The 25,832-nt window shown below is 42.0% G+C and overlaps 1 protein-coding gene and 1 long non-coding RNA gene across 3 annotated transcripts in view; both read right to left on the minus strand.

Moving 5' to 3' along the window:
• Positions 1 to 287: 287 nt before the first annotated feature.
• On the minus strand, positions 288 to 2,219 carry LOC131446486 (uncharacterized). Of its 2 annotated transcripts, XR_009233925.1 has the most exons (4): positions 2,161 to 2,217; positions 1,802 to 1,946; positions 581 to 902; positions 288 to 488 (listed from the first exon to the last, which is right to left on the minus strand). It is a non-coding gene; the product is annotated as an uncharacterized LOC131446486 (long non-coding RNA). The 2 variants fall into 2 exon arrangements; XR_009233926.1 differs by lacking the exon at positions 1,802 to 1,946 and having other exon boundaries at positions 2,161 to 2,219.
• A 781-nt stretch (positions 2,220 to 3,000) lies between these two features.
• The window catches only part of vcanb (versican b), a 35,192-nt gene continuing 12,360 nt past the window's right edge, over positions 3,001 to 25,832 (minus strand). Inside the window, exons 7-16 of the mRNA XM_058617585.1 lie at positions 23,504 to 24,403; positions 18,178 to 18,368; positions 15,963 to 17,370; positions 15,099 to 15,212; positions 14,896 to 15,009; positions 9,260 to 9,418; positions 9,100 to 9,182; positions 7,931 to 8,075; positions 6,296 to 6,478; positions 3,001 to 6,209 (exon numbers count right to left, since the gene is read on the minus strand). Of these exons, the coding sequence (XP_058473568.1) occupies positions 6,037 to 6,209; positions 6,296 to 6,478; positions 7,931 to 8,075; positions 9,100 to 9,182; positions 9,260 to 9,418; positions 14,896 to 15,009; positions 15,099 to 15,212; positions 15,963 to 17,370; positions 18,178 to 18,368; positions 23,504 to 24,403 (3,470 nt within the window). The 3' untranslated portion in view covers positions 3,001 to 6,036. The remainder of the gene's footprint in view (positions 6,210 to 6,295; positions 6,479 to 7,930; positions 8,076 to 9,099; positions 9,183 to 9,259; positions 9,419 to 14,895; positions 15,010 to 15,098; positions 15,213 to 15,962; positions 17,371 to 18,177; positions 18,369 to 23,503; positions 24,404 to 25,832) is intronic.

Below are 25,832 nucleotides of genomic sequence, written 5' to 3' on the forward strand. Positions count from 1 at the left end.
AGTGCACTTTTAACTGGAAATTGTGTTTGAGTGTTAATTTTAACATACAGTGTTATTTTATGACACATTAAAGTGTACTTTTAACCCTAAAATCGTGTTATTTCCTTTCTCTAGTATGTTTATTAACATTCATTGTTTTGTTTTACGATACATGACAAGTGCATTCTGTGTTTGTTGACCAAATCTGAAAATTCTTGTTGTCACCTGCACGGCTACAGAAACTTATCATAAGTTCAAATGTGTTGAACAGCAACAGTGATCAAGTAATAACATCATTCAAACATACATGTCTTTTTGTTTTGTTTTTTATTCAAAAAAATAAATACTCATCGTATGACAGGTCGAACACGTAGTGGGATGTAAACAGTTATGTCATCGTTCTCTGTCAGTTTCTCTGCAGCTTTTAGAAGTCAGGTGTTTTGCCTCATTGATAACCTTGGGCCTGAAGGTTGTGTCCCACTCCTCAAGCATCTTGGAGGCTGTTTCAGCTCCAAACAGCAGAAGGGAGTCTTGATTATATAAGCATATAAATACACACCATTCAAATACACCATGTAAATAAATGAAATGGACAACTCACCAGCCTTTGACAGATGTTTTAAAGTCATCTGTGGTTCTCTGTGGGTCACGCACTAGGTCTCGGCGATATTGAAAGGTCATCTTCATCTTCTGAAACACACTTGCTTCATCCTGAGAGTGAATGAGAAATGATATGACTTCCCTGCAGGCATCTCCATCAAGCTGCTCAGGCAAAGTGGCTGCCAGTCCAGTCTTCTGCACTTTGGTGCTTGTGCTTGAGCCACAGTAGCTGTCTAGGTTGGTCTTTTTACTGTATTCCTGGACATAGTCTTACAGCGCCATGTTAAATATCCAGTGCCTTTCTCCGCATCATAGAAGTGCTCCTGTTAAGATATTCATAAAACATCATTACAAAAGTCTTTTTTTGTCTTTACAGCAGAGTGAAACTTTGTAGCAACAGTTGAAACTGTAACTCAAGTTTCACCTATTCTGTTAGACTTCGGTGGTGTCAATTATTTTTTTTTAAATACAATAAAGTAGGAATATCAACACTATTTTAACAAGTATCTTTGATCAGCAATCATTTGAACTAAACTCCCAAAACCACTGCCAGTAAAACTGGTCTGTTTTCTGGAACTGAACTTTTTTTAAACATACACACAACTTACATAGCTCTTTGGAGAAAAGGTATCCTTTAGTAAAGGGAAGAGTGTTATAAATTCCCAGGGCTTACATCTGGGAAGGCATCCTCCTTTAGAAACAACATCTCCAATCAACTCCATCTCTCATCTTGCCAGTCGGCCCCTCCTCCTGCAGTCTCTCTCACGTGAGGTCGCACCACACACGCGCGCGCACACACACACACCGAGAGGTCGCGCTTGGCCGCTAATAAACGGTAAATGCTCTATATCCCGCTAATTGTACAGTGTTCAAATTAGATAGCCGAGTGAGTGATGTCCCTAAAACTACAATAACGCCGCCACCTCTTCCCTACATTGTTGCGCAGTTTTACGTTTCACAAAAAAACTCACCATCATCGTTCATCCACCTCAGGTCACCGTAAAACATTTATTTTATTTTAACACTTGATATTTGGCCAGATAAATAAGTTGCCAGTGGATAAATGTGTTTTAAGGAAACATGAATCTCAGCCTGCCTCAACCAGGTCCATGACAACTCAGTTGTTTTACACCCCATAATATGTTATCACGACAGGTAGCGCCAGGGCCGTGGGTTTTGCGGCAAAACAAAGAGGAAGTGAATTCTTCAAATGAAAACACACCGTTTTTCTCTATTTTCTCTATTTTCTCTATTCACAGGAAAAACTGAGAAAACGATCTCACTCGGAGCCGGGCTCTCTCTTTGGTCCGTCCCTTTACCTGGTCCCCCACCACAACAAGGGTGCGCGGAACCAACGATGTATTACACTAAGAAAACAAAAGACTAAAAGTTATAATTAAACATAGACTAAAAAAACATAATTAATAAATTAACAATACAACTTAAACACATAATTAAACAATAACATGTAATATAATTAAAAACATAAATTCCATAATTAAAACTACACGGTTACAATATGTTATCACGACTTCATACAGCGATTACCATCCGGTAGACGTAAATATATTCGGTTCTTACCTTCTTTAAGCCATATAATGCACACAAATCTTTTCTTTTCCGTCTTCTCCTTTTTCCGGAAGTTGACTGAAAAAGGCGCGCTGCGCGTGTCCAAACCGGATGTTGTGATCAACTGCACCAGGAGCGAATGTAACTCAATCACAGGTGTAAACATTTAACTCACTTAGTTGACAACTCTCGCAGATCTTTTTTATCAATACAAGTGTTAAAACAACACCAAAATTAACCAACTCTAAATTATTAACACTGAAAAAACAACAATACACATTTACTGTGTACGATTGTATTTGATGTTGTTTAATGTGAAGTAAGGATTAATTTAAAGTCGTCTTCTCTTTTGGGTAAATTACATGAACTGATTGATTAATGAACTAATAACAGGATATCCTTACATTACTGTTACTGCATGACGTTTATTTTTCTGAAATGTAAAGATCAGGGTTATTTATCCCTAAGCATATCATATTTCTCACTAACACCACACTAACAATTCAAAAGGTACTTAGCATTTAGTACAGTATGGATTCTGAATCTTTTAAATCAACTTTTTTTTAAGCAAATTTAATTTTGAAGGTACAAAAAATGTTGAATACTTTTATTACTTCCACTTAAGTGTGGTGCTTAAAGAACTTCTTCAACTTCTACTGAGTACTTGTACTTTTACTCAAGTCTTGGTCTCTAGTACTTTATACATCTCTGCCAATAAATCAGTTTATACTCTGACTCTTACTATACTCGGCCTGAGCTTACTGTAGACGTACGGACTATTTACCACACAGATGGAGACCACAACCTCACCATTTCACTACTGTGACACAAAAGAACTGCACAAACTGGAACTGAAGTGTTATGAGTTGATATTATTGCACACACAATTGACAATGAAAGCAGGATGATGGACATTTTTACAGTAACTTGAATATGAAATGAAAAAAATGACTACATAAACATGTTTTGCTCCACAGACACTGTAAATTAACTTCACAGAGTAGAAGATGAGATTTCATTAAACAAAGGTATATGACAAACAATATATAAAAAGGATAGAAAAAAACACATACAATAAAATACATCAGGCTCATTTATCTTATCTGTATTATTAGACTGTAATGTGGGTAATGTGGGTAATGTTTCCAGATGTGCAGCAGAAAGTAGCATGTCGCTAAGCTAACACCAAACTTCACTGTGTTCACTATGTTCCAAACTTAAAGTTGTACATTTGGTGGTGGTGTGTGATTTTCTGGGATGATGACAACACATAACAACAACAATATTGTATTATATTATATTATATTCTATCTTAATTGTGCCTTCAAATGGGCCCGTAAATAGTTCACAAGTTGTGACAAAAAAGCACATGGAGGTTTATGATTTTGTTAAAGGTCCAGTGTGTAACATTTAGGAGGGTTTATTGTAACATTTAGGAGAGTTTATTGACAGAAATTAAATAATACTATATCTATGTATGTTTGTGTACAATCGCTTTAAAATAAAAATACAAATATGTTTGACTTTTGTAACCTTAGAATAAACCTTTTCGATTTACTTTTGGCACTTTTCTATGATACAGTTTGAGCAGTACTCCAGGTGCTTTGGTATCGGACACGTCATTTTCCATTACTATAGCACCTCCTCTACATGGGCGGGGTCGTCATAGCGCGGCTGTACTAGTGGTGGTATGGAGCAATGTTTTTTTTTTTAAAAGGGGAGTGTCTATTTTGAGAGCATACAATGATACTTTCAAGCTGATAGCCATTTGCTGGTCATGGTAATGTGGCAACATAAAAACAAAGAAAAGAAAGAGGGAAACAGGATAATCTCCCACAAATGACTGTTGTTCTCACTGGGGGCCTGCCTGCTGTGGGACTGCTTCTGTCGCTGCCCTATAAGTAAATCTGTGCGCTTAACTAAGCGCGAGGACTTTTCAGTATGAAGTCATGGATCTTCTGGTCCTTCAAATACATCATAACAAAGGCCTCGAGTAAAGAAAGTGAGTGATTTAAAGCTGGAATGTACTTGAACTTGTTTTTAAAACTGACTGCACTGAGTGATATCCAGATAAAACATCTTCCATGTTATTCTATGTCTTGCTTTCAACATGGTTTTCTCATTGCCACAGGATGGTAACAAAGACAACTTGATTTATAGCACAAAATAACTGTGATTGAGGGAAAATGACCTGTGTCATGCCACTGCTGCATCTTTTAAATAAAATAGGATCTACTCAGGACAGACACATTGCCTGTTGCCCTACAAATCAACAGTTTTTACTTTGAAATAAGTACAAATATACACGTGTGAACCACAGAGCATGAAGGTGCTCTGTTCATAATGACCACACAATGTTGCTATATGCACTCTGTGGAAACGTCTACAGAGAAGAAACCACTGTCGTGTGTGGTTTAACAGCAGCGTAAATTGTTTCCATGATGCAGACACACAACCAGGCTACTGTGACCTGGAAGGACAAGGGATAAGGACAGTCACTCACTCATTGTCCACTGCTTTATCGTCCACATGAGGCTCGTGGGGGGGGGGGGGGCTATAGCCAGCAAGGATTAGCAACAGTGGCTCAGTGGAAGAGTGAGTCATCTTTCAACGGGAAGGTTGTGGGTTCAATTTCCAGCTCCACTAGTCTATATGCCGACACTTTGCCCCATGTTGCTCCTGACAATTGTGCCAGCAGTGTGTGAATGGGGATGATGCTGTATGTGGGAGTGAATGTGGGAGTGAACGGGTGAATGGCAAAGCAGTTTTGAAAGGGTCTAGAAAAGACTTCAAAATCACTATATAAATACAAACTATTTACATAGGATGAAAGGCGAGCTATTTATCATCTTATTTTGTTGTGGGTGTCGGATGGAACCCAAGCTACTGTTGTCCAAACCCTTTTTCCTAACTGGTTCCCCTGGGAAAGCTCCTGGCTCAGGTGTCAGGTCATCCAGACCCAGACACATTGACTTAAGGTGAATCCTCAGGAAGTTGTGTCAGACATTTTATGAACATAATTCACCAAGGCTTGTGATTAAAGGGTGTTTTGTGCAATTGCATAGCCGTGGTAGCGGCAGTGTCTTGGGGGTGTTAAAGCAGATGTTGAGTCTGAGAGTTGTTGCTGTCTGGTTCATCTCCATCTCAACGACTTCTATACATTATCCACAATGCAACTTAGCCTCAAGTACAGCTAAAGGAGCAAGATACAGAGGAGCATAAACATATGACCACAAGTCTACACAATGCATTATGGGTAAGAAACAGTGTATGTAAACATAACTTTGTTGGTTCACAAAAAAAAAACACCTTTAAAGTAAGATTTCACACAAGGATTCTCTGTGTGGTCAGGAGAGAAAAACAACAGCACCAGCACCACTCTATGTGGGCAATGCAGGGATATTTGACCCAATCTAAAGTAAAGGTGGTTCTCACGAGGGTTATGGTGCGTTCACACCCAGCATGTCAGTCATTGTGCTCGACAAACAGCTCGAATCAAGGGATACAGACGTTATGGGAAGGACGTACATGCTTACGGACTGCAGGTGAATATATTTTCACCACATTTTCAAATATTTCAACAAAGAACGAAGCAAAGCATTTTTGTGGGGATAAATTCCCACTTTGCAAAAAAAAACAAAACTGCATCGCACTCAGTGTGAACGCACCCTTACAGACCAGACCTTAGACTGTGGGTAATGGAATGGTGAAACATTGTCCTCCCTTGTCCTTTTAAGAGCCATCGATAGACAGTTCTGTACATCCCTTTGTCTATCGATGGCTCTGCAGCGACATGGCCAACCACAGAGTGAATCAGTGTTCCATCTAATCCTTGTTGTGTGTTTGGACCTGCACGCCCCTCTTCTTCACCCTCAGCAGCTGCCGGACTCAGTTCTGGAAAGAGTTCCAGAGCCTCTGCAGGATGTTAGAACTCTGCTGCTGCTCTTGCTTTTGCCTGTGTTCCTGATGACTCTTGCTGTGATGAATGTGGCTCTGGCTGTGCTCCCTGATCTTGTTGTGGTGCGGCGGCGGCAGTGTAAACGAGTTGTGGTACGTTGCAGCTGAGAGAGAAGATGAAACATGAGTGAAAACGTGTCAAAACATTGTACAGTTGTGTTACACTGAACACTGTAATACTAATACTTACGACTCGTGCAGGCGACTTTGGGAGTGTCCCATTGGCCGTTGGCACGGCAGCGTATAGTGGGCGTGTATCTCTGGATGAAGCCTTCTTTACAATGATAGCGGAGCAGGGAGTTGATCTCATAACGCGGCTTCATGGCCCCAGATACTCGTGCATCCTTCACCACAGGTGGCTGCCCACATGACACTGGATCGTAGGAAACAAGTAAAAATGACATTACGGTGCAAAGACTCACTGCCTGGTTCACTAATAACAAAATCCTAACTGGGGTGAAAAAGCACTGTTTATTACTGAGAAGTTTTTGGTGGAGGCTTTTCTAAATAAAATGATAAATGAGGTTCTCCTCTTCTTGTTACTTCAGGCACTTAAGTCAAGCTACGCTGCTTCCCTTTCCTCTAACTCAGTCATGCCCAGAGACTGGGTCAGGACCCACAGACAGTTCACTTTCATTTATTTGAGATTTATATCTACAGTACAACCTCTGAGCCACATTAGGAGCTTGTTCATTTTCCAGTGCAACAACAGTTTCAACAGCAAGCCACACAAAAACTGATGGCTCACTAGAAAAGTTCCAGCTAAAGAACATCTGAAGTTTGTAAATCTATCATCTGTGAGGTGTGCCAGTGAAACGACCCCTGCAAAAGCCAAGTTAAAGAAAATACTTTAGCTTAAAGGAATACTTCACCGATTTGCATTTAGCTTTGTATTACGAGAATAGGGGTAGTATTTTTGAAAAATTGTGCTTCCCAACCTCCCCTGAGTCGAGAAATATCTTGGTTTTTTGTTACGTGCCCACCAGTGAAACTTGTGAGTCTGAGCCTTGAAACTGCAAAACTAATTACGCACTTTTTAGAGTCGCTCGTAGGGGGACGGGACATTATTCCCAGAATATAAACAGTGTCCGCCATCTTTGCTAACAGTTACGCTAACAGGACCAAGTGTCACTGGTGGGCAACAGCTCCTTTAGCTTGTGTTAGCTTGTGTTAGCTCGTTATGGCAACAACACACAGCGCTGCAGGGTGACGAACAGCCTCTCTTATTATGGTGACTCTCACAAAAGGGAAGATAAGTCAAAATATGCAGGGTGACATGAGAGATCTTCACCTGCGGCTCGCTAATGCTAACTCAGCAATACGCTAACATACCTCCTAGGACACACACACATACACAGCTCGTCACACACACCTGGCTTAGCCTGTCACACATGCACAGATTTGACTATAAAATATGAATGAGGTTGTTTTAATTTGTCTAATTTGTTTAAAAAAAAACAAAAAGTTTTGGAAACACCACCATCTTCCTGAGTCAGTTGTGACAACTGGACTTTAACTCAAGCGAGTCGAGTAACCTGCAGCTAACTCCTCCTAAACTCCTGAAGATGAAGATGACGATGACTCAGATGACTGAGAACCTTCACAAACACACCCTCCTGATTTGGTGGAGTTTAATTTAGGCTGCAAAGATTCCATATCTCTCCCTCTGCTGCCCTGTGTCAGTGTTGCTACCCCGCCACTCAAACAGGGCTTAAGATGTTTATTATCTTCAGGGGAGCGATGAGGTCAGACGCCAGATTCAAACCGTGTTCTGCTGCAATAAACATCCCAATGACCATGTGTGTGTGAGTGAGTGTGAGTGTACCTGTTCCCTTTTTGCAGGTGAAGGTCAGGTGATAGTTGCAGGGCACGTCGTTCCACTGTCCTCCCTCATGCCAGATCATCACCACACAGTCCTCTCCTGACTGGAAGAAGCTATCCGGCTGGTTGGGCCTCCAGTGGTCATATTGCTGTAACAACACAGTTTATTGTGAAACACAGAGTAATACGACGCAAGAACGTTTATAATTAGCAAACAAACGGCTGCCACTTCATCATGCTGGGAAATTTATTAACAATAATAATAATAATAGATTTTATTTGTATTGCACTTTACATTCGAACAACAACTCTCAATGTGCTACAGAGTAAAAACAAGATAATAATAAAAAAAGAAAATAGCTATGTGCTTTTCTAAAACAGGAGGTTTTGATTTAAGATGATTAATTACATAATTACCCTGCTCAAACATACACACACACATTAGTGTTTGTGCTGCCTTTCCCTGTGAGGAGAGGGGGATTATTAAGCACATGTGGCTGGGTGTAATTCATACAGAGACCAGAGAGTGGTGCTACTGAGACAACGATAAGCATGAAGAAACCAGAGGCTGTCTGAGGTTTGTACGACAGCAACATCCTCTGGTTTTACTATAGGACTGTGTATAAGTGTGAGTAATGAACACATTAATCAACACATTGAGGAACACATTGACTACATGCTTGCTATTGCACTGTAAAAAAAAAGAAGCAGTGTACGCAGCCAGAAATTTGATTTGATTTGAGCTGACGGGGACACAAATATACTGCCCACTTGAGCTTTACTGATTTAATAAACAAATTGAATTATTAGAATACTTGATCATCAATTTTAACATAAGAAGAAACTGTCAACGATTTGAGTTGTATCTGTTTGTGAATTTTTATGTTGGAAATAACTAAACTTAACTTAACTCTGCACCTTAGGCAAATCCTTTCATAATGTGTGTTTTTTTTTTCTTGAGTGGAAATTCTCTAAAGTTATTAAAGTCGTGGAGAAATGAATGCTTGAAACAATGTGCAATCTGTCCAATGTTGAGATATTTGACCATAAATGACACAATATTGTTGACCTCATGGTGTCACTAGAGGAAATGTCATCAATTCATCCTGTGGGAACTAAGAATGTCACATTTTTCAGTCTTAATAGAAGAGGTTCCGTAAGTCTTTGTCTCACCATTGGTCGTCCATCAGTCCATCGGAAATCCCTCTCAAACATCTTGTCGTTCAGACCAATCCACTGATAATCGCTACCCAGACCTGCAGAACACACCAGGCATGTTAACCGGCTCACTCTCTGCACCAAAGTCCACAGAGAAAAAAAAAACACGACTTACGATTGACAAACAGTTGTTCCTCCGGTGACAGGATGCTTGTCAGGTGGGCGCCGTGCAGCCTGCACTCCCTCTCAGCGGCGTCCCAGGTGCGACGGTGGGTGAAGTACTTGTAGCAATGAGACTGAAACTTCTGCCAATCCGATCCACACAGCTCAGTGTCTGCAGTGAAGACAGGAAAACACAGGGAACACGTGTGTGAACACGCCACAGAGACTATTGTTCAATCATCACATACGGTCCACAGAGAACGTCACGTTTGGACACATTCTGTGAGCTATTTATACAAATACCAAATGACAAATAACAAAAATAAACCAGGACGATGATAGGACCCTCGCCCCACGCAACTCGTCATATCAGATAATTCTGTTTACGTTAAAGCTTTCAAAAAGTCGAATTTTAAAGCAGTTTTCCTGCCATTTTGACGTCAACTTTATCGGAGTGCTGAGGCCACGCCTTTTGACGTAGAGAAAATCCTCTGACAGCTGTTAATCCTTAACTTGTCTAGAATATAAAGACCAAGTTTGATGCAGCTAGCTCAAAAGTGCTATAGGACCAGTTTGTTTAAATGTGTAGACTAGCCATTTTTGTTTTTCCAAAATGGCCGACTTCTGGGTGGGCGGAGCTAATGGAAGTACATTAGAAATTTGTTTGGAATCATGAGAGCAACGAGTGTACCAAGTTTGGTTAAAATCAAAACAACTATGTGCGACTTAATCTAAAATTAAACATTTAAAGCAATTTTGCCCACTTTTTCTTGTGTCAAAAAATCCCCAAAAATGACTCAAGAGACTTTGAAGTAAGCCCGACACTCTCACCAAATTTCTTCCCACGACGACTTTTGTCTGAGCATGACCTGACTTCTGGGGGCGCTAGAGAGCCCTGGGGCTTTTAGTTTTATATATGTTAACCCCTCAAAAATGAGTGCGACATCGCAGAAAAATAATAATCTCAACAGGGACAAAAGGTTTCTCGTCCTTCGTGCCAGGAGCCGTTGGCCTGGGCCCTAATTATAGTTAAGCAACAAAAAAAATTACGTTTTAACAGTGTAATGTGTGATATAGTGACATGACTGTGACTAACTAGCTCGTCCAAGAGTTTAAACTGAATGTACAGAGCAGATATATGAGGTTTCTCCCACTTCCTTCACATTATTGTTAAAAGTAAGGCTGAATTGCATTAAAGTAGAAAACTGTACATTCACATTCACTCATTATTCAGTTAGTTGGGTGGTTTGGGGTTTGTGCGTGTTTTCGCTTCCGCGTGTGTTTCAGGGTTTGTGTCGTTGTTGCAGTGTGTTTCTGTTGATGCATGTGTTTTGTTTCTTTCTGCAGATCGTTTTCCTTTTGCAGCGAGTTTCTCGCGTTGCATTCGATTTTGTTTCGTTTGTGTTTTTGCAGTGTTGAAATCTGAACCATACAAACAGGCATTTTTAACCTTCACATTGGAGAAGATAGTTAGTGTCTTTCACTTTTATTTTAGAAAGTCATTTATAAAGTAAAACACTGGGTTTGCTGCACCTACCAAAACATTTCTAAGACTTCCTACATTTCTATTCCATGTAAAGGAACCTGACCTCATCAAACTAGGTCTAAAAATGACTTGACTGCGAGAGCCCGAGTGACAGAAACTACGGCTGGCCGCTGCCCACACTTTGGGAGTCACTGCTCTTGTGGAACAAGGCTTTTAATAAACACCGTATCATTTGATATTTGTAGAGCTCGATCGTACACAGGATGTTGTCCACACTGTTGGAACTGTTGGGTTATTTCAGCTACTCAACAGCTTTGATTTATTTATTTCTCACAGAGAGAGGAGTTGAGATCCAGCAGTGGAACAATGGCCCCTCACTGAGCTCAGTAACCACCAGTTGGACTTCATTAACCCTCACAACTCTCCAGTTGTCTGCAGGTCTCTCTCTTTCATACACACACACACATACACATTAGGTTTGATATTCAAACACTTTAAACCATATAATCAGCTCTGTGCCTTGGTCGGCTCAGTAAACAATGGATGTTTTGTATCAGTGGCTTCAGGAAACTGTGCACGCCAATAAAGCAGTGATGGAAAGCTGCTGTCGAGGCTTGGGGATATTACCTATCGTCAGCCCAACTCGTCTTTATTGCTGGAAGGTCGGGTGAGGTCGACAGCTCTCCTCCTGACAGTTTAACAGTAACGAGCCTATGCCCTACTTCATCCACAAGATAAGGAAGAGTCTGACTTGAATGAGTCTGAGGGTGTATTTAGCAACACAGCTGCAAAAGCTTTCTGCTCAAAATAATAGAGCAATTATCTGTTTTTTTCCTCCTTTTTCCACTGGTGGAAAGTGACTGAAGGACAGCTGTGGCTGGGATTCTCCATCCACTAACTATTGGACTATTGTAAGTGATCAACTGGACAGAGCTCCAGTTGATCACTTACATTTAAATTTAGTAGTAGTTAAAAAAAATGATCTCAAATAAAAAAAAAGAAACATTTAAATTATAAACACGATGACAAAATTAACAACATTAACCTGTAAATAGTTCTTTATTTTTCTTTATATTTATACTTTGTGTATCACGTATGTACCAAAAAAAGTCAACAAATATTTTATAAGCAAACGAGGGAGAAGGAAAAAGCATCACGCTAACATTAGTGTGTAGTTGTATGAGGTGCTGAACAATAATAATAATAACTGCATGTGACAGGGAGACAGGCTGGGAATACGTTCACCACTTCATCTACGGAACTTTGTGAACTGCTTACTGTCCCGCAACAAAATCCTGAGAGAAAATCAGTGGAGAGACGTGAGGTGCTGATCTACTGCTGCCTCAATCTGGACGTAGGATTTCAAAAACCACAACACAAGAGCCGCTGCGACTGAATGATGGTAACATTCTAACATTGAATATGCAAACCGCACAGAAAGGGGTGGGTTTCGAACACGGGAGTCGAACCCAGCCCCTTCTTGCTGTGAGACAACATTGCTCACCACGTACTACTAACCACTGTGCCACCATATTTATGGATACTGTTGGAAGCAGCAGTGAATGAACTCTGTGGTGCTTTACAGGGCAAAACAGAGCAGTTTCATGAAAAACAACTGTCTAATGATGAGATGAATTGGCTAATATATTCGTAAAGCTGATTTTACGTCAGCCTTTTGTCCTCGTGAGCGTGTCTGATAACTGTTAACTGTACTGTAAGAGTAAGAGGCTAACAATGTGTATTTATGTATGTGTGACTATTATGAATACTATAACTAATATTTCATATATCACATATTTTACATATATACATAAATATCTTTGTGAACATATACATGTTCATTTGACTTGAGAAATAATATCAACCCTGGTAAAGCTCTGTAAATGTAAATGAGTAAATATTTGAATGTTCCAAGAAGAATGTGGCCTTATCATTCCACAATGACACTTTACTTTTGTTCCCAGAATAATGGGGAAGACACTAAATATTCATGGAAATATTCATGGAAAACATTAATCCCCAAAGTCCTCATGTTTGCCTGAGCCTCCATTAGTTTCTGAGTAATGACAGAAATATTGGACAAGAGGCTGGAACTAATCTGCTCAGGAGCCAACGCCCAGAGCTGGAGAGCAGCTGAAGACCACAGACTGCTGTAACCTACAAAGCTACATGCTGCATCCACCTGTGAGCATGTGCGTCAGCGTGCAGTCAGAGACCTAACGCAACATGTTACCTCTGCAAATATAAGGCAGAGTAACAGTGTCTGTGTGCCGTTATCAAGCCTCTGTGTTGGTAGCTGGTCACGCAGTTGACGTTCAGTACGGTTGGAAACCTATACATAAATAAGCTGCATTCACATGGGGTTGTTTTCCTGTCCATGAGACACACATTTAAACGGTTTAAGGGTTTCTGACAGTCCTGATGTACACAAAGCGTCCATTTGAAGGTGTCTCGTTGGACATGGTGACTTGTTCTCCTCCTGGTCTTACAATAATCCAATACCTTACTGGCATTAGCTTTCACAATCACTTTTGTTTTGGCTGACGTGTCACTACCGGGGCTCAAGTATTACATATTAGGCCTTTAATTTAGGTCTTACTTGTGTAACTAAGGCTAAAATTCATAAACATCAGCTGCCATAAAATCAGATTAGTTGAACAATATTGTTTATTGTTTAAATACAAAAGCTGTGGTTTTATTGGTACAACCAGTGTATTTCCAATCAGTGATTCATGTTTAATGTGTGCCAGGTTTTGGTATTTGGTGCTTCATGCACCACAGAGAATCATGAAGTGTTCCATCTGTGAGTAACAACACAAAACAAGCCTGACTGGAACCCACAGAGGCTTTCTGTGGATCGTCACCTATAAGCTGGACTGAGTTTGTCTTACCATGTCCCTGATGTGGGACAATTTGGTGCAGGAGAGTGAGCAGTTTACAAAGCGTCAGACATATTCTAATGACACTGTAGACTTAAAGGAATACTTCACCGATTTGCATTGAGCTTTGTGTTACAAGAACAGGGGCAGTATTTTAGAAACAATGTGCTTCCCAACCTCAGTTTCCCCTGAAATGAGAAACATCTTCATTCTTTTTCTTTGTTACGTGTCCACCAGTAACACTTGGTCCTGTTAGTGTAACTGTTAGCAAAGATGGCGGACACTGTTTACACTCTGGGAATGAGGTCCCGTCCCCCTACGGCATGGGTGTCAAACTGGCGGCCCCCGGGCTACATGCGGCCCTCCAATCGATTACATGTGGCCCGCCCACCACAAAATTAATTAGCTAGCAATATTTCTTATAATAGTAATAAGGCATTCAGTTGTAATTATTGCTTTATTAAATGTATTACACTCAACATTAAATTACATATATTTAAGCTGTTTTAATTACAGTTATTCTCACCATTATTTGCTAAATGTTCTATTTATTTATCATAAATAGGTTTTTATTGTGAAGTATACATCATTTTATATCAAAACATGCTCTTTTACTTTGAAATTCTGTCTCGTATCATGATGAATATCTTATATTGTCCACCCCACTACAGAACACTTTATTTCTCTAGACCGGCCCCCTCTTGACCAAACTAGATGCTCATTGGCCCCCAGGTCCTTTGAGTTGGACACCCCTGCCCTACGGGTTAGCGCTGCAGTTTCAAGCCTCGAACCAAGTGACCTAGTGTCACCGGTGGGCACGTAACAAAGAAAAGAATAAAGGTATTTCTCATCTCAGGGGAAACTGAGGTTGCGAAGCACAATTTTTCAAAAATACCACTCCTATTTTAATAATACAACGCTAAATGCAAATCAGTTAATTATTCCTTTAAGCAGGCGCAGATTTTATTAGCTGATCCTTGTGTTCACGGTCCAGTGTGTAATATTTAGGAGGGTTCATTGATTCAGAAATTACTACATACAAACAAGAATAGGAAGAACAACTTCTTTTTTGGAACGTGAAGGCCACCGTAGTTGCCTGATACATTTGGGAAGGGGAGGGGTGAGTTACTGTGTTACTATTTGCAGTCTTACCATTAGATGTCAATCATTTTTACATACTGGTCCTTTAAACAGCAACATTATACAGTCGCTGCTGACAGTACCTCATGCAACTACACTCGCCCTTTAAGTGTAATCTCAAAGCTAAAGACTGACTGTGCTGACCTTGTTCACAGAGCTCTCCTGTGTAGCTGGGCAGACATAGGCAGGTGAAGGAGTTGAATCCATCCAGACAGGTGGCTCCGTTCAGACACGGGTTGGACTGGCACTCATCGACGTCTGCAGATGCACAACACAGGCCTGTTATTATCATCCGTCTGTCATTGCGGGGGTTATTGTGCTGGACTGCACGAGATATGTGTGTGTACCGGTTTCACAGAGCTGCCCAGTGTATCCAGGTGCACACACACAGATGTTTTGTGCTCCCCTCTTGTAACAGGAGCCTCCATTGTGACACACAGTGATTGAGCACGGAAGGGGATCTAGAAAAGTGATAAGAGGCAAAACAGAGACGCTTTAAAATCATGCTTGTGAGTGTGTCGGCAGCAGAGTGTGATGTTCTGTCATATACTGGAAGTAAAACTTGGTGTGACACAATCTGTCATCTCAGTGTAAAGACTGACAACATGATGACAGTGAGCCTTCCTCTTTGAACATTAAAATTCAAATACATTCACCCTCGCAGTGCCTTGCACAGACACTACAGGGGGAGGGGACCCTGAATAAAGGGCACCTTCTTTGCAATTATTTATTATCAAAAACATCGACATTACAGCAGACAGGACGACCTGTCCAGGGTGCGACCCTGCCTTTCACCTTATGTCAGCTGGGACTGGCACCAGACCCCCATGTGGAGGATAAAACGGTAGACGATGAATGAACGAATGAATGAGTGAGTGATCAACATTATAGCAGCAAATCATGCACTTACTCACATATTTATTGAGTTCAATAAGCACACACTGATGAGGATGTTTAATAGGCCCACTCTGGATGAAAATCCCTATCTGTGCATGTCCATGCAACCTTGAATATGCATAAGTGCCAAATTTGTGCAGTTTCCTAATTCCCAACAGCATTTTCCCCTCCAAGTGATCCTCAGAGTCAATTTTTTGCCAGGTCACTGTGACTTTGACCACCAACATCTAACTGGTTCATCACAAAGTTCAAATTCAAAAGGATTCTCTCAAGATATTTCTGAGATATTGCTTTCAAGAGGAGTTTTCACGTACCTGTGACATCCACACTGACCTGTACAGAGTAAGCAGAGTCAGTGCTGTTCTGAAGTTGCTCCATGGCAGTCTCAGTCTCTACCGGGATCTGAGGACGCGACTCCACCAGACTGGGGGCAATCTCTTTGTCATAGTCCACAAAATTCACCTCTGGGAGAAGGGTGGCAACCGGGTCGGGGGAAAGTGCCCACTCTGGGATGGAGTGGGGGCTATGGTCAAAAGTGTTCAGGGACGACGTGGGGGACAGTGTTGACTGGCTTACATACTCAGAGGAACTTGGGGTGGACTGCTCAGTCGGGTCTCTGTAAGGCTCGGTGGATTGTCTGGTATGGTCGACTGAAGTGGTGGATTCAGGCTCAGTGGGAACAATGGGATGTTTCTCATCATATGTGGCAATAAGGGATTGATGTGTGGAGAAGTTTGATGAGCTATCTTCTCTGGTTGTGTCCTTCATGTGTGCAGGTAGAGTGGTTTGCTCTAAAACAGATGCCACAGCTGGTAAAACAGTAATAGCAACCTCTCCAGGAAGGTCAACCAGATCATCTTGTTCCCCAGAAGCCTCCCCCTCTCCGAACAGAGGCTCCTCACCTGAGCCTGTTTCTGTAATCGTGTCAACAGCTGGTAAATCCATAGGGACTTCTGTGACTTCAGTACCTGTTGCTGCTTGAGGCTGCTGGGTGTGAAGGGGATAATAATTAGGTGGTAATGTGCTGGTAAGCTCCAGTCTTTCTGGTTCATCTTGTCCTGAAGCTTCATCTTCTCCAGAGGCAGATCCTTCTAAGTCTTCAGTCTGGGTTTTAATGGTGGTTTCTTGTGACCGTGTGCCTGGGACAGAAGTAGGAACCTCAGTCCCACCAACTTCTGCCTCATCAGTCATCATACCCAAGTGCCCGTCTCCAGCAGGTGTGGGCAAAGCATCATTTGCAGAGCCCTCTTGTGTACCACCTGCAGTACCACAGTTTGCAGAACCTCCCGTGTCCTCACAGATGGAGACATTGTCAGTAACAGGTTGGGAGACACTGTGGAGGGCTGGTCCTGATGGTGTTGTAGATACTGAGGATGAGACGAGGTGTGCATTTGGGCTTGAGGTGGTGGTCTCTTCAACTGGTTCTTGAGTTCTGACACTCTCGAAGTCAGTAAAGACATACGGGACTGTGTAGGCATCCACGACTGACTCTGTAACCACATCTGGGTATGTATCTGCAAGGTCAGTGACTGTAACGCTGGTTTCCTCTGTCTGTGGCCCCTCTGTTTGGACTTCTATGAATTTGTAGTCAAAAGGAGTGACACTTTCCACCTCCTCCTTCACCTTGTTCTCCTCCATGTCCTCATTTCCTACCCGAACAGGAGTAGCCGTCTCAAACTGATCCCCTCTAGCTTCTTCTGGCTGCTCTGGCTCAAAGGTCACCTGGTTAGATCAAAGGAAAAGATCATTAATGTTAATTATGCTCAGTTAAACTAGGAAACTGTTGACAACAAAACCAAAGGGGACGTCTACCCAGACGATCAAGCTCTAGAAGAGCTGGGCAATCGTTAATTCGAGCTGACAATGGGTGAAAGGCAGGATACACCCTGGACAGGTCACCAGTCGCAGTGGGGAAATCTATTATTATTAGCTGGGAACTGGGTCCACACATTTTACAGAATTTGCTGCTCATATATGACGAATGCAATGGGATAATGTCTAGTTAGATAAGTTCATAATAGCTGGAGAATCTTACTGAGTAACCATGTGAGGGGTGGCAGCTGGGTTGTGTAGCAGGAGGCAGAACACATGCCCACTGTCTGTGAATTATCCAGAGCTCCAGACATGTGCTCTCACTTACAGCCCTTGTTGACAATTTCTAGAGAATGTCCAGATTTGTCTCCCACTGAACCAAAACTGTCTCATCTCATCTCAGTCAGTTTAGCTGTTCTCAGTTGTTCATTCCACTTAAACACTGTGTTGTATTTCAGTCACTCAATGTCTGTCTGGAATGTTAGCTTTTATTTTTGAAGGCAAGACCCTGCACAAGTGTCAAAAAAGGCCTAATCCAAATGCTAACCCAGTCAGAGGTATGGATTAAGTTTATCTGCAGTCAAATTAGACAAACAGTATCAAACTGTACTATGGATGCATGTAGCTAATCAACAAAATCAGAATCAATGGAATTAAACAAGGGAACATAAAACTGATGGGAATAAACTGTAATAGTTCTACAAGTCCTCAGATTACCTCATGTTTTCCATTGACAAAGCTGACAGTTGGAGGCAGGTTGATGGGCACAGGCTCAAGAACGTCTGTGTCTCCACTGAACTGGACAGCCTCACTGGTTATATGTGAAAAGTCCGTGATCTGAGGAAACTGCAACTGGGCGCCACCCATTCTGTTCGCGGGCTGGTTCAAAATTTCCAGGATATGATCGACTACAAAAAAGCAAAAAACAACAAGAGACAGAGTTTAAAAAAGTCAGTACAAACAAGAAAAGCAACTGAAAATACCATCTTGCTTTTTATTTTAATCCAAACAGGATTTACTGTCCATGATGATGATCCACTAGCTGTGGTAACCAATGATCTTAGGGAAGAGAAAGCCTTTTACAGATTAGACTAAAAACCCGGGTGGACAATTTGCGGTTGTCGGTTGACTTGAGTGCACGTTTGATGAAGGCAAGGCATGGGTGTCATTATAGTACACATAAAAATAGCTAATGGAGCGATGTGATATGATTTTATATGATGCATTGCGATAAAAAGAATTTGGTAATTACTTCATTGCAGTAAAATCTTAATCCCAAATAAATTACATCACTTAAAATATCTTTTCTGCTAAGCTGAAAAAACAGTTTCTGATCAAATGTAAAGTAAAATGGTTTTAGTGTGTATTGTGATGCAGACATGGTCGGGATAATCGTGACATTAGAGTTTTTATATCATCCCAAGCCCATTAGCGACAACAGGCTACACTTTGACACAATGCACAATGTTTTGATTATCATTATCATTATCATTAAAACATCATGTGCATGTCTTAGGTTACAGGATACAGAGAGGTGACAGATACAGAATAAAGCACTTTTGTAAGCCACAAATTGATTTTGATGCTACATCAATAAAGCTTGAGCAGGTCTGAAGCAGGTTGAGAAGAGTGATAGAATAAGAGGCTGGACGAGGGAGAATATTGCGACCTAGTCCTGTTACTGTCGGACCACTAAAAGCCCCGGTATACTTCCCCGCACAACATGCTTGGACGCAATGCGCAGCATGTGCTTGACGTGATTTGCTTCATCAACGTGCAGCCCAGATTTTGGAATCACGCGCAAAGAGCATGTTGGGCGCTCGTGGACAGCACATGCACAAACTAAATTTCCGCAAGGATAGTCATCCGAGCCTCGATCTGGTGACCCTGGAACCGGTTGACACCCTGAGGGAGTTGTAACATCGTTCTATTCTTCTTTGCTAGGAATGCGTCCTATTCCCTGCATCCAGACTTATACCGCCACCCGATGGTGAAGTCAAATACGACAGGACCCTGATACGCGAGTATACCAGGGTCTTGGATGTGCGAGACATTGTGCGTCGCGCACTTGGGCGCAGAAGTACAGTATACCAGGGTCTTAAATGCAAATAATCTAGTGCGTCAGGCCATGTTATAGCTCATTCATCTTGTTCATAAACCAAGTGACTCAAACAACGTAAATACAATCAGCTATAGGTTATGTAAGCCGGGTTGGAAATGCAAGCTACGCGAACTAAAGACCCGTCATTCTTTTATCAGGGTCTTTTTCAGGGTTAGTGTTCGTTTTGCATTTATTGAAAAACAAAACAATGTAATCATATTTGTATAAAATGCTATAACATAGGCTACTGTACCTGGTCAGAAGACATGGTTGTTTGTATATTAGAAGTCCTGCTTCAGAGTTCACCGGTGTCGTTGGCTTGTCAATAAATTCACAAATGATACCTTTTACCCATTGTTTGGGGGGTTTCAAGCCTCATTTTACAGTTAGCACACTAATGTTGTGAATTGCAGACTTAAAATTTGATGCAGTCATCTGATTTGAATTGATCATTGTGACAATGTAGTGTAAGGATGAGGACGTCACACCCAAAAAAGGTTGTGGCCACGAGTATAGATCTGTACCTGAAGTTGATAAATGGGACTGCCCATATTTAATTTAAATTAATATGAACCTCAGTGTGATGATAGAGTGTACCATTGACATTACCATGTTTTGCCCATTGTAAGAGAAGAAGAGGGTTTTTTTTAGATTGACATTTTCACCAAAACTGAATGGAAACATACTTAGGGGACCAGTTACCCGTCACAAAACAATTCAGATTAATCTGTTAAAAACTGGAGACAGGAAGTTGCTAACAGAAGGACAAACTTACAGATAAATCCACACCAACATATAAGCTCCTTGGCACCGGTAACAACAACAACAAGTGAAAAGTGAGACCTAAGACAAGTTAAACAGCTGATAGTCAGGTCACAGCCAATAAGAACCAATGCAGGTAATTATGTCGTCATATTCAAAGGTCTCCCTTTCTTTCAGAGAGTTTTCAGTCTAAAATATCACCAGTAGTGTTTTCAAACAGCTCTGGATCTGGCAGGGTAATGTGGACAGCAGGCATATCCAGAGCAGAAGTGATGCAGTGGGTACATGAATAAGTGTGGATGTCGCCTCAGTCTTGTTTTTGTCCCCCATGATTCCACAAGACGCTAATTTACGATGTGGACTAAAATGAGCCAAAGTGCATATCTGCATGGTAAACAGTCAGGCCTGTGTTGCTTATGATGAAGGTCAGTCTGTGGCAGGAGCTGCTCTCAAACAATGCACGCTTGTGTGTCTTTATTAAGACTCTATGTCCACATGGAGGCTGTTTTGTGGGAACACAGACGCGAGTTTAGTTACTGTATCAGCTCATTTGTGATTACACTGTGACCCAACATGTTGGCCAAAGACTAAAAAGCCTCCGCGGGACTCTGAACTTGACACCACGTGAAAGATGTTTTAATCAAAACACTCTCTGGTGCTCTGGTGGACCTCACGTGAACAAGAACATGCTTCATGTGATGGTTTAGGCCATTAACATTTCAATAAGAACCCTGCCTTCTGTAGGTTTAACTGATCAATTACGGTGGAACTGGGAATTAGATCTTGGACAAATCTGAAAATCCTGCAAACCTGCCGTATAATGCAGCTTCATTATGTCGGAGAGAATGAACCAAATCTGACACTGTCAGTCAACTGTCAAAAAGTGTAACAAGGAACTTCATCAAATCATTTGTTGTCATTGTTTGATTATTCATTAATGAGATTGAAGTAGATATTTGTCATTTTGGAGAAAATGCTGAAGCATTCTGTTAATAATGGTGGACATGATGTTTGGGTTAGGGTTAGTTGAAGCCCTAAAATGTACAAAATACTTGGTAAATGAGGACAGAAGAGAGTACATGTTTTTACCGAGTTCTTTGAGTTTCCAGATAGAAATAGAAACAGCAGTAACTTCAACCAGAGGCTCCAGTTTTGGGCCCCTGAGGTAAATTGTGCATGTTAGACTTGTTTGGTCATTTGTCTATGAGGTACATTTCTGAATTCATTGTTACTTGTTTTGTGGATAGGTTTCTTAGAACAAGAGTAAAGGTCAGCACTCGGTGGTTTGTTCACGGGGCTTTCTACAGACATTTAAGGCCCAATACACAACAATCTGCCTCAGCAGATATCAGGATGTAAAAAGCAGAATGTGACGTCACGCTGTGTTTATACTGGGCTTCTGTTTTTGGTAGCCGGTCTGGCAGTTGCATTTGATTACTGCAGGAAACACCAGAGCCTGTTTATAAATATGTTCTGTCCAGATGGGGGTTGTTTACCGTGTTCATGGGACCGGCAGAGTTGAAAGATCCCCCGCCATGGTCATGGCAACGTTTCCTGAGAGCTCCAAAGTTCCCGATGTGTTTGTGAGTGATTGTGAGTTAAGAGACACAACGGGTAACGGACCAGTAGATCCAGTAGAAGGTGACTCTCTGGAACCACCCTCAAAAAAGCTTGTTTTTCAGCGGAAAAGTCCTCAGTGATAAGACTACAGTTAATATTGGTCTGTCAGAAGAACCCATAAAAGACTTAACTTGGATGTATCACATTATCTTACATGTCTGTTCCCATTGTTGACTGGTTAAAATATGCATAATGTGGTGTAGACTAATGGTGTTGCACACCAGACCTTGTGTGTGTGTGTGTGTGTGTGTGTGTGTGTTTTGTGCACTGAAAAGAAAAAGAAGGTGAAGTGAAACATGATTTACTCAGATATACTTGACTTGCTTTTCCCCATGGAGACACTTTGATGTGTTTACAATATGTAAAGCTAAAAAAATTGGCCGAGTGGACTTGACTGACTTCATAACTTTCCACATCTGGCTCTGCAGCGTGTGTGTGTGTGTGTGTGTGTGTGTGTGTCTGTCAGCACACAAACACAAAGGTAGCAAAACTGTTTCCTATATGAAGACAACAGAGGAAGAATAACTCGAGTGCGGCGGTTTATTGTAACAAGTATGAGGTCGTTGTGAAAGATGAATGTTTCTGCGGAAACACTGAAGTGATGTTGAGTGTATATATGTTATAGGTCGTACGGGTGGAGATATAAGCTGAATATAAACTGTCGATCCAACAAAAACTAAAACAACATGTGCAGAAGGGGTTCGATGCACGTGACAGGCGACCAAATGAAATTGATTACTATTATCATTTCTTTCTAGAATTAATCTAGAGGCAACTATGCATTGATTAAAAACCCTTTATCACCCACGTACTACAACTGGCGTTCACTCCACCATCAAGTGACTCTGTTATGAAACAAACACACAAACTCGTGGAATCATTAGAATCAGTTGATTAAAAAGACTTGTTTGCAGAATGGTTCAGTACTTCCTGCACGACCGGAGCACAGACTCCATCGGACACAGTCGCTGAACTGAAATACCACTGAACAGCTCACGATCGCTGGCTTTCAGCAGTGCCGTCTCTAAATACACCAGACTCCTCTGTTAAATATGGACATTTTAGACATTTGCTTTGCTTAATGTTGGAGATTAACGCAGGTTTTCAGGATTCTCAAGTCTTTTTAACTGATCTACAGTTCACGACGTCACATTTTAGTATCGGCTCAGAGCAGAGAGTGAAAAAAAGCGCCAGGTACCAGGTGAAGCTGAGCTGAGCTGAGCCAAAGAACTGTATAACGGAAAAGCACCAAACAAAAGACTTAATGCAGCATCATCACTTTATGCTTCATCAGCTCTCTCTCTCTTTACCTGACATTCTGAGATTCATTTGAACTTATAGTGGAGTTCAAATTAAAACCTTAAAAACTTAAATACCAGGTAATTACACCGTGATCCAGCAGAGGAGGTCTCGGTGCAGCTTGACCTCAGGTCTTTGAATGTCGTGGCAGAAACAGCGTGTCATGCAACATGAGTTTGACGTACATTTTTTGGAAAGCGTGACACAGTGTGAAATCAGCTGTGAGTAACCAGATGACCTGAAGGAAAACACCTCGCTCACCTGACTGATTCCTGCTCTGCACATTAACGATGATGAGATGGAAGGGCGGTTTGGCCGTGGACTGATCATCTCCTTCAGGAATGGCCGGTGATAGGTGAAGGTCAAGCGTGTGCATAGCTCCAAGCGTGGCGTCCTCTTTAAAAACCACAGCAGGATGTTGAGGTCCAGCGTCTCCACTACCCGCCGGGAGCCCTGGCACTGAGGTGGTGACCTCTGCATCTGCACGCTGTGATGGCTTCTGTGTGGTTTCCACAGCCACCGCCGGCCCCATGGTTGTTTCCTGAAGCCAGCTCGGCCTTGATACAGTTTCTGTCCTGAACTCTGTGGGGGTCACCACCGCCCTGACCTCTGCCCCACCAGAGCTGTCATCACCACTGATTCCCTGGCCGCTGTCACCGCTCTCCCCCCGGCCTGACTCTGTCTGCCCTCCCTCCTCTCCTCCGTCAGAGATGTCAAGGTGTGGGGTCTGGGAGGAGATGGTAGGTAAGGGAGGGAGCGGCATGGGGTCCAAAAAGTCACCTCCTGGTAATGCCTGTACCTGGTTGGAGTCAAATCGTTGAATATCATCAAAGTCATCGAAGACGGTGGTAGGGATGAGGGCAGTGGTGTGGGGGGCTGTGTGTTGTTCTGCTGAGGCTGTGTGTTGTTGCGCTGAGGCTGTGTGTTGTTGCGCTGAGGCCGTGTGTTGTTGCGCTGAGGCCGTGTGTTGTTGTGCTGAGGCTGTGTGTGGCCCGTCTGTCGGTGAGTGCGCAGACGGCTTGGCTCCTCGTGTTTGGATTTCAGCTCTCTCCGGTTCCGTTCGTGGCGATGCTGTAGTGTAGGGGTCGTGTGTGGGGTCTTCAGGTTTCTCCACAGATGGAGTTGTCACTGGAGTCACGGTCGTCGGCTCTGGTAGTGAGGCTGTAAGTGAGGGAAGCAGAAAAAAGTCTCAGGTCACGTCTTTATTTATAGAAATCATCTTTTTTTCGCTCTACAGTGCTTCCTTGGTGAGAGGTTATTATTTGTAGTTAGCCATTTTTGGCTGCTGTCAACTCACAGTAACCATGGAAACTATTTGGGCCACACATCGACCAAACTCCACCCCTTCCTCCTGCTTCTCTGAAATCCCCAGTGTGGAAATATCTTGCGTTCCCTGTGAGTTTTGTCAACAACGTTCGTGTTGAAAACCGCGGCGTGTAAACGATGCTGCACACGCGTAGCAACGCACAGGACGTCTCCACGTGCATCATGAGGACAAAGCTGCGACAACAACTCCCTCTAACTCGCACTAAAGCGATAACTAGAGGTCAGAGGTCAGATTTAGTGACCTTAGCAACAGATTGCTGGACCTTCAGAGCAACACAGACCTTTAAAGCCAATATTGTACTGTACACCCTACAGAACTGAGATTTCCCAGTTTCCTTTCAACCATGGACCTCCACTGACTGCACTGAGTATGACATTTGATGATAACTTGTTCAATTAGAAAGTAAACCATGAGTTATTTCAGATTACAACCTGAAAATGAATGTATTATTTGTTGTTCTAAGAGAGTCAGTACAGCATGACATCCATCTTTGAGTCAAAGTGACCATATAACATGGAATTCATCGTACGATTACGATTGACAGCTACAGGTCTTGTAATGTTGCACCTGTAGTTAGTTAAAGAGCACTGTAGTGCCTCCTAGTGGTTATTTTGCAGAATGCAGTCAGTCTATAGACCTAGGCCGTTTCTCAGTATCCATACTTACTTACATACTACTTCTCTGTACTTGTGAAGCGTCATCAGCCTCAGTCCGAGTTCTGTTCCAATCACATACAGTCACCTTCTATTTCAGCTCTGTGAGAACATTGAATTACAACTAAATTCCAAATATCTATCTGTATCACATCATGTATAATAAGTAAAAGGGTCAAAATTGCATCGCTGATGTCTGACTGGGTATGAAAGCCACACCAAACATTTTTAGTTTCAAGCAGTTTCTGCCAAAAACTACAGAGACATTTCACGTTAATAATAACCAGTGCTTAAATGGGCAGAAAAATCAAGTGGTATGTTTTGAGAATGACCCACAGCCGTCTAAATTATAACCTCATTTGTCAAGAGTGAGCTAAAACATACAAAAGCAGGAGTCTGGCTCTTTGGAAAACGGCTAAATCCAAGAAAATGTGTGTGTGCAGTGGATCAGTATTGTTATGACTCGTTAAAAAAAGAAAAGGCCACTATCTGGAAAAATGCTAATCAGCGAGCCGTCAGACTGCCACTGGTGTACAGCGAGCTATAAAAGGAAAGGCAGCGCCCTCGTCACAACCCACTGTGACTGCAGAACATTTCAATGGAACTCATA

Source organism: Solea solea, chromosome 19, assembly GCF_958295425.1.
Source record: "Solea solea chromosome 19, fSolSol10.1, whole genome shotgun sequence".
Lineage (NCBI taxonomy): Eukaryota > Metazoa > Chordata > Actinopteri > Pleuronectiformes > Soleidae > Solea > Solea solea.